Source organism: Equus caballus, chromosome 8 (assembly GCF_041296265.1).
Source record: "Equus caballus isolate H_3958 breed thoroughbred chromosome 8, TB-T2T, whole genome shotgun sequence".
NCBI classification, from domain to species: Eukaryota; Metazoa; Chordata; class Mammalia; order Perissodactyla; family Equidae; genus Equus; species Equus caballus.
The window spans coordinates 43,033,862-43,042,095 of NC_091691.1; the positions used below are offsets into that span (position 1 = coordinate 43,033,862).

Consider the following 8,234-nt stretch of genomic DNA (forward strand, 5'->3'; position numbering starts at 1 on the left):
TTCATTGCCATGAGTCCCTTGCATATTGTAATAGCTGCCTATCTATATTGTGCAGGAGTTGTCAAGTGACTTTCTCATATTCTTTTTATAGGTGAGGAAAGGAAGTCTTGGAGATATTAAACAACTTGTCCAAGTTCGCTTAACTGGAGTACTGACACTCAGATCGCAAAACTCTTTCTGCCAGATGAGAAAAACAAAGTCTGAGGAAACTGCAGTAATTCTGTCTTTGAGAAATATTTTGTTCTAATAAGTGAGGTTTTCAGGATTCTGAAGAGAAAGAGAACCCGGTGCCTCTAAGAAGCCAGGTTCAACAATTGATTTAAAAATGTTGCTAACAGTTTAAAACAAATAAGAGGGAGTCCCCCTGAGCTGTGACTTGGGTCTTACTTAATCTGGGGAGACTCCCCAGATGTTGTCTCCTTATTGTCTACTGGGGGGAGGGGTGAAAGGCGGAAAGATAGAGGGAGAGGGGAGAGCAAGGCAGGGTGTTGGGGCTGCCTTAGCATTCCCATTTTGCTTTCTATATGCTCTTTGTCGCTATATTTTCACTCTACTTTTGTGGCTTTAATGAATATCTTATGTATAAGCTTTTTCTATATTTGGGGTACTTGGAAGAGGAAAAAAACTTAGGAAAACTTATGACAGGAGTCATGTAGCACAAGTCACGTGTGGGAGGGCTGACGGCGTGCTGCTGTCCTGCTAACTTTAGAGTTGACAACATCAGAAGAGCATGAGGTCGATGTTAGTGTAGGATGCTGATTTTGATATTGTCAGAAATACCGACCAGTAAATAGGACTGTCTTGGTTAACTAGAGCAACAGCTTGCACCAATCAGAATTATAATTTTGTCTGAAAATATTTCAGATGCAAAAGAAAAACCCCCTCGTGCAGCACCTCACACATTCGGGAGGCACCTGAAATATTATTATCCTAAATAATTTAAATAATGATATAACTTGACACTATCCTCCCTCCAAAACACATCGCTTTCTCTAGAGGAGTAAGTAGCACTTGATTGGCGAGATCTGATCCGAATAAATCAGAGTATTGGCAGTCATTGGGGACTTCCTCCTCTATCGCTTAAGATAGACAAAGTAGAACAGGCTTTTTGTTTACTTCCTTTTAATTATGACTAATAAAAAAACACAGCCTGTCCAGAAGAGGAAAATACATACTTACATCTGTATTCGCTTCTGCATTAGGACCGAACTGTTTTGAGAATGGCCAGAAAAAGCTTTGGATAACTTTATGGGCTATGCAAAATGGCAGAAGCAACAGCTGCAGAATTATTACAACCTTCCCATCTGTTCGGTAGTCAGGTGAAGAGCTCTACCATTGATTTTGAATTGGGGATAATTGCCAGTGACCTTGATCTTTATGCTTGAGCTTTGATGGATGACCGTGCCACCCAATCGACACAATGAATTAATACCCTTGAAATTAACTATTTCTGCCCTTTGTGAAAATGTCCTCTGCCAGGGCGTTTTAACTCTCTTTATTGTCCTTAGGTAACATCCACTTGCACTGAAGGACTTTGTCTTTGGAACTAATTTCCCTTCCATTTCTAATTACTGGTTACTTAGTAAACTGATACTGCACTAAACTAATTAGCTGGGGGGAAAAAATCCTGCTTTTCGAGCTAGTGTTTCATGCCTTTTTCACGGCAACTAGAACAATAGCATAGAGAGCTACGTGTAGAGCGGGAGGAGCGCTGGCTCTGGGATGCCTCAGAAAATCGAGATGCAGGTCATCATCAAAGAGCCGCCTGAGGTGTGACCTTCAGCCTGGAGCCAAGGTCCTCTGAGTAAACTCGTGATAATCACGGCCACCACGCCAGCTTCACAGGATTAAGTGAGGAAGGTGCCTGTGACAATCCTTGAAAACTGTGAGGTTCTAAACACATATTTGTTACTTCCAGATTCCACTGCCTTTTTTAAAGACAGCTTTTTGAGATAAAACTCACATACTATGCCTTTCACCAATGTAAAGTGTACACTTCAGTGGTTTTTAGTGTGTTCACAGATATGTGCAACCATCAGCACAGTCAGTTTTGGAATATCTTTATCGTCTCAAAAAGAAACCACACACCTTTTAGCTACCCCCTCCCTAACCCTCCATTCCTTTTTACTTTTTACGTTGTGTATTTACAGAGACTCTGGGATAATTTTTCAAGTTAAATTTTACAGGTAGGATTACTTGTGGATGACGTGAAAAATACTGTTTCCTGTGAAGAACGCCTCCCAGGGCTTTCCAGTTAATGCTCTAAGTGCGTTGGCAGGATGAAGGGTGGGGAGCTAAGTGTCAATAAGTGATATTACTAGGAAGATTACAATTCCCAATCCAGCTCTATTTTAAGAAGCAGAAAAGACGAGCGCGCGCTGTTACTGCTGAAGCCTCGGGTCCATGAAGCAGCCCATTGCAGTGGGACAGACGCGTGGGAAGCCGAGGGAGGGACGAGGCGCTGATGTTCGTGCCGAGAAGCGGGATGGGGACTTTCTCTGTACTCAGGAGCAAGGGATTCCAAGTCCAGGGACATTTGTAGTATCTGGAAGCTGCTTTTGCTTTTCCTTAACTTTCTAAACGCGGTTTGACTTCATGCAGTGGAGTGAGGAAGGAAGAGAGGGAGGAAGAAAGGAGAGGGGAAAAGAGGGAAGGAGGGAAAACGAGCTACTTCTGTAGCTTCTCCACTTTCTGTGTGACCCAAACCTTAGTGGAGGTGTTGAAGCAAGGTACAATCTATATGTGGCCTCCTTTCTGTTCCAGGTCGCCAGATCCCACCCTTGGACCCCCATGAAAATGGAAACAATGGAGGAATCAAACTTATGAAGCCATCCACGCAAGCCGGCCCGCGGTGCTGCTGACCCGTGGGCCAGGGTCCACTGTACTGGAAGAAGCCAGAGCCCCCCGCCCTGTGCACTGCTGAAGGACCTCCCACCCTCGGTGGCCTGGCACCTCACTTAGAAAGAGTGAGCGCGCTGGCTTGGCATCCTGGAAGACCTGCAGGGAATGGGGCAAGATTGTCCCTGGAAAAGGGTTTTAGAAAACTCTGGAAAAATCCACCATACCACCGCAAAGTGGCCTTTAGTGTATGAAATGCACCTGGGAGGGAATGGATGTTAGGTAATAAGTATATTTGAGTTTTTCGTTAAAAGTCTTAAAATATTCTTAAATTTGTACAGAAGTCTTACTGGCTCATTATGTGTGTGAGATTCTAAAGTGGAGGTCCACTCTGATGTCCTGTGTCCCCCGCCAGATTTCAGTAACTTCTTCAGTGCCATTGCCTTGCTGCCTAACCAGCCTTCATGGAAAGGTTAATTTAATTTAGTTTAATTTACCTTTCAGTGGAGTGTAATTGGACCATCACTCAAGCTGTGGACTTGAGCTGTTATAAAAGTGGAGAAAGATGTATTAGAAAGTGTTGTCTACATCTCTGACTTTTACTTGATAAACCTTTTTTTAAGTTTTGGTCATATGTAAACAAACCAAATCTGACTAAAATATTGCGTGTGATTTTGGGATTGGGAGGCCTGGTTTGGAAGACTCATTTAGTAGTTATTGTGTAATCAGTGACAGATGTAGGATATAAATATTATTCCAGACACCGCCTGGTATGCATTGCCTCCACAGTAACAAATTCCTACTTTCTTAGAGAAATTTAATGCACAGAGTATTATTTTATTAAGAGAATATATCGGGGCCGGCCCCATGGCTGAGTGGTTAAGTTTGCGCTCTCTGCTTCAGCTGCCCAGGGTTCGCTGGTTCGGATCCCGGGTGCAGACCTAGCACCACTCATCAAGCCATGCTGAGGCGGCGTCCCACATAGCACAACCAGAAGGACCTACAACTAGAATATACAACTATGTACTGGGGGCTTTGGGGAGAAGAAGAAGGGAAAAAAAAGGAAGAAGAAGATTGGCAACAGATGTTAGTTCAGGTGCCAATTTTTAATAAAAGTGTTTTAAAAAGAGAGAGAATATATCATAGTGTCATATCTAGGGGGAAAATTAACTAGAGGATGTTTGAGTCTAGACCAAAGGGCAAACATCTAATAGCATCAATTTATAATAGATTACAGGAAAGCCAGCCAGACGAGGTACCAACACCTTAAGATTCTCAATTCCAGATTAAGATTCCCAAAACTATAAAATTGGAGAAAGCGTTTTAGAAGATGCCAAGCTTGGGGGGTGAGTTTGGGGGAGTAACCAGAGGTCCAACTCTGGAGTGCAAATTGGCTGAGAATAGGCTTCGATAAAACCTTCCTTTTCAGGTTCTCTGTCTGCTCAATTAATTAAAGATATGTGAATCCAGTGGAAGTAAAGGGAAAGAAGGCATGAAAAAAGGGAAAAGCTTTTCCATGGAAAATTCAAATCCTATTACCATTCTAACTGTCATAAAAACCCAGGGTCAAGAAGCAGTTGATTTCCTAGTAGGGCTCATATCGGGAGGTGATTCTTAAAGGACATTTGGATCGGGGCCTCTTGTGGGGGCTGCAAGGGAACAGCCTCACGCAGCGTGGCAGCAGAGCCGATGAACCTTATTTGCCAGGAGCGTTCAAGGCCAGGCAAACATTAGTTGAACACCTACAGTGTAAAGCCAGGAAAGAGATAGTGAGCTGATTAAACCTTGAACTTTGAGTCACTCAGCGTGACCTGGTACTTAGAGTCCTCTCTCGGCTGTGCGCACCATGCTCACGGCAGGTGGAGACGCTGAGTCCACCATCAACAGAAAGCAAGAGTACTTGAGAGACCAGGGCCAAGTTTACACTCCTGTAAGTGGTCTGCAATCAAGAAAACAGGTGGAAATCACAGATTTAGGTTTTTTTTAATTCAAGAATATGCTGTCAATTTGATGTTCTAACTGCTTCACCCAGCTTGCCAGCGTAGTTGACAATCTTAGGATGTGAGGGCATATTTTTGGTTCAAGGGGGCCCCTTAGGTCTCCCAGACAGTACCTCAAGAACTGTTGGCAAGTGGCATTTGGATGTCTTGGCAGGGGTCCTTAGGGCTTTCTGCACATTGTCAACATTACTGACCTACATGATTCTGCTTGCCGGCCAAGTGATTACCGTGCCTCTTTCCAAAGTTAAAAAATTTGGGTTCCAAATTGAAATGACCTCTTTCTGGGTGACGTGCAGGCTTATTTTGGAACCCTTCCTCACCCAACAGTCCCTGAGAACCTGGGTTTATCTCTAGACAGCCGCTGGGTTGCCAAGCTAAGGTGGTACGCTCCTCAGCAGCCTCTGCAGCTCTGGGCCAGCTCTTCAGTGGTTGTGTCTTGCATAAAATAGCTGATCTTAACCACACACAGCCAGCTACCCATGAATGAGCCCCTGGTTTTATTTCAGAAGCACCTGAGGGTGTGAACCACTCTTACCTTAACTATTCAAGCCAGTCAGATGACAGAATATATATAATCACTGCTTGGAGCAACTGGTGTCAAGAGTGGATGGCACTTGAGCACATGAGCATTTGCATAAACGCAGAGGCTTCTCTGAAGACGGGTGCTCCAGCCTTGTCTGCAGCGAGGCCATCTCATCTGCCTTTGATTTGTCTTGAGATTACTTTCTGGCTGTTCTAATATTGAACTATAACCATGTAATATTATGTAAAGGCCTGGAAATTACTATGGCTCCACAATGTCAAGGAGTTTTATGTGCTGTAGCATCCTTCACATCATTTTTCCAAAATTTACTCCTTTTCCTCTGTTTTCTTTCCTTTCGTGTGTGGTATGTACGTGTACATGTGTAAATATGATTTCGTATTTGTTAGGCCAGCGTATAACCCCTTTCACTGGCCGCATTTGGCTCGTGACGGTGTGTTATCTAATGTAGGCGTGGGCTCTCCTAGGGGTTATCTCCCCATGGAAATCCCAAAGAGGGCACTGGGGTCATATAAATATTTTATGTAGGTACATAATTGACTTGCCATTTTATAGTAGAAAATGGTACATTAGGGTGCTGAATATGACGTTACCTTTCAGACCATAGAAGGTTGAAGATCTAAAGCCAAGCTTTAGCCAACAAAAGGGCTGTGCACCAATAAGAACTGAATTTATTTTCTGAGGGAGGTTTGGATGACTGAAATATTTCCTGTAAGATCAAGGAAGATGGCTTGTGATGGCCGACACTGAGCTCCTTCTGGGGGGCTCCACTTCTCACTGCTCAGCAACGCTCACAGCAAGTTGAATAATGAGCTGGCTTACAAATGAAAGCGCCCTAAGCTGTATTCAGACCTGTTAGGTATCCAGTTTACTCTTTTAACCATCATTGCTGAAACCAGACCCAGTGATCCAACATCATACTCTGTTGTGTAAACTCCTTTTTCTCATGTTTTTATAAAGAGCTTCTGTCTGGGCTGGACCCAGTTCTCGCGTATCGAAGACGCTGCTGCAGACCATTCCACCTTGTATTCCACGGTAAAGCTTTGCCCTCAACAGCGTCCAATTGTATCTGTTATTTTTGGTTTAACACACACTGATTCATACTAATAAATATTTTAAGTTTTACCAAGTTTGTCTTTTTCTTGTTGTATGTTCTGTTGAATCATTTTTTACAAATCAGTCTCCTCAGAATAAGAATGGTGAGTCCCTGTGGAAACTTGTGTGCCTGTACCTATGAAGACCTGTGTAAGGATGTTCACTGGTACTGTTTCCAACAGCAGAACATTGGCTTCCCTTAAGGAAATGGATAAATAAAATGTGGTACAGCCACGCAATGAAAACTATAGCGTAATTAAAATGGATGCGAGATCTACCATGCATCGGTGTGTATCTCAGCACAGAATGTGGAATGCAGGGCTGCCGTGCCCACATCCCCAAGGACCACTCTCAGTGGTCTGTGTGAATGAGCCCTCAGGAGCTGTGCAGTGCACAGGCTGAGCAACAGAGCCGTGGCCCTGGCTGAGTGAATAAAGCAAGCTGAAGTACAAACATGTATAAACTTACACAAAACAGTAAGGTATGTTGTTTATGAGTGTGTGTGTGTGTCTTAACATAAAAGAAGAATTAGATAGAAAAACATCAGCTTCATGATAGTACTTACCTTCAAGAGGGAGGGAAGTAAACAACATCAGGGAGGAGAAAAAAGCATTTAACTCTCAGTAATTTTTATTTCCTGATATAAAAATCTGAAGCCAATATAACAAAGTGATAGCGTTTGGTAATTTCAAGGTGTGTGTTTTACTAGTCCCCATATTCTGCTGTATTAAATTTTTTCAGAGACAGGATATGGAGACAAGAAACAATGAAAAATTAGGCTGACTTTAAATGTGCTGGCGTGACTTCAGAAGTGTAATTGCCAACTTAGGGTACTCGGTAAGCTTTCCGAGGTTCACTATTCCCATCGCTCCACATCTCAGCTCAGCCCCCTGGCCGCCAGCACACGCACAGCTTCTCGTACACACTCTGGACCTTATGCTTTCTCTGTGGAGCTTCGTGTGACACACAGATGACCAGGGGAAAGCAGGCTGTGAGGAGGGAGGAAGGCAGTGCCTTCTGTTCTCAGAGTTTGAGTCGCTACCCAAGGCACGTGCTGGGAAGCTGCTTTCAATATATAATCAAACAAGGGAAAAAAGACAATCCACCATCACCAAGAGACCCAGTGTTCTGATTTTGTAAGAAAACAAGTCTTTCTTTTGCGTTTATTAAGAAATGGTTACCTATTTGTGACACTTTTGGAAATGTTTTTAGAAAGAATCCCATGATTGAATTAGGCAGCAAATTGTGTGCAGCCCAGCCCTCTCTGTGGGTAGCATTCTACACGGGGATTCCTCCCTCTCCTGCATCCCTCAGTCGGGCTTTGTCCCACTGCTTTATTTAACACGACCCAGGGTCTGGGGCGTCGTGCGCTGAGGTCCCTCAGTCTGGCTTTGTCCCACCGCTTTATTTAACACGACCCAGGGTCTGGGGCGTCGTGCGCTGAGGTCCCTCAGTCCGGCTTTGTCCCACCGCTTTATTTAACACCACGCAGGGTCTGGGGTGTTGTGCGCTGAGGCACTTGGCACATTTTTACAACACAACTTTGTGTGGGGCCCTGGGGAACAGGCATAAGGAGTCCGGGGCTGTCCTCAGCTTGACCCTGAGCATTGCCTGTGGCTGCTCTGGATGGTTCTCAACATCTGCTGTTCAGGCAAGGACTGTCCCAAGCAGAGGAGGGAGACCTCATCCTAATCTCTCGAGCATCCGTCTCCAGGAACGTCCTCCCTAAGCTTTCGAGACACTGCAGTAACCTGTAGTTC

At 44.2% G+C, this 8,234-nt stretch overlaps 1 protein-coding gene across 2 annotated transcripts in view; it reads left to right on the plus strand.

Moving 5' to 3' along the window:
• RAB31 (RAB31, member RAS oncogene family) overlaps positions 1 to 6,508 on the plus strand; it is a 120,610-nt gene extending 114,102 nt beyond the window's left edge. The window contains exon 7 of one of the 2 annotated variants that reach the window (XM_001489527.5): positions 2,764 to 6,508. In XM_001489527.5, the coding sequence (XP_001489577.2) occupies positions 2,764 to 2,861 (98 nt within the window). In that variant the 3' untranslated portion in view covers positions 2,862 to 6,508. Of the gene's footprint in view, positions 1 to 91 lie in introns of both variants that reach the window. The other variant, XM_023647464.2, reaches the window with a different exon arrangement.
• Positions 6,509 to 8,234: the final 1,726 nt, after the last annotated feature.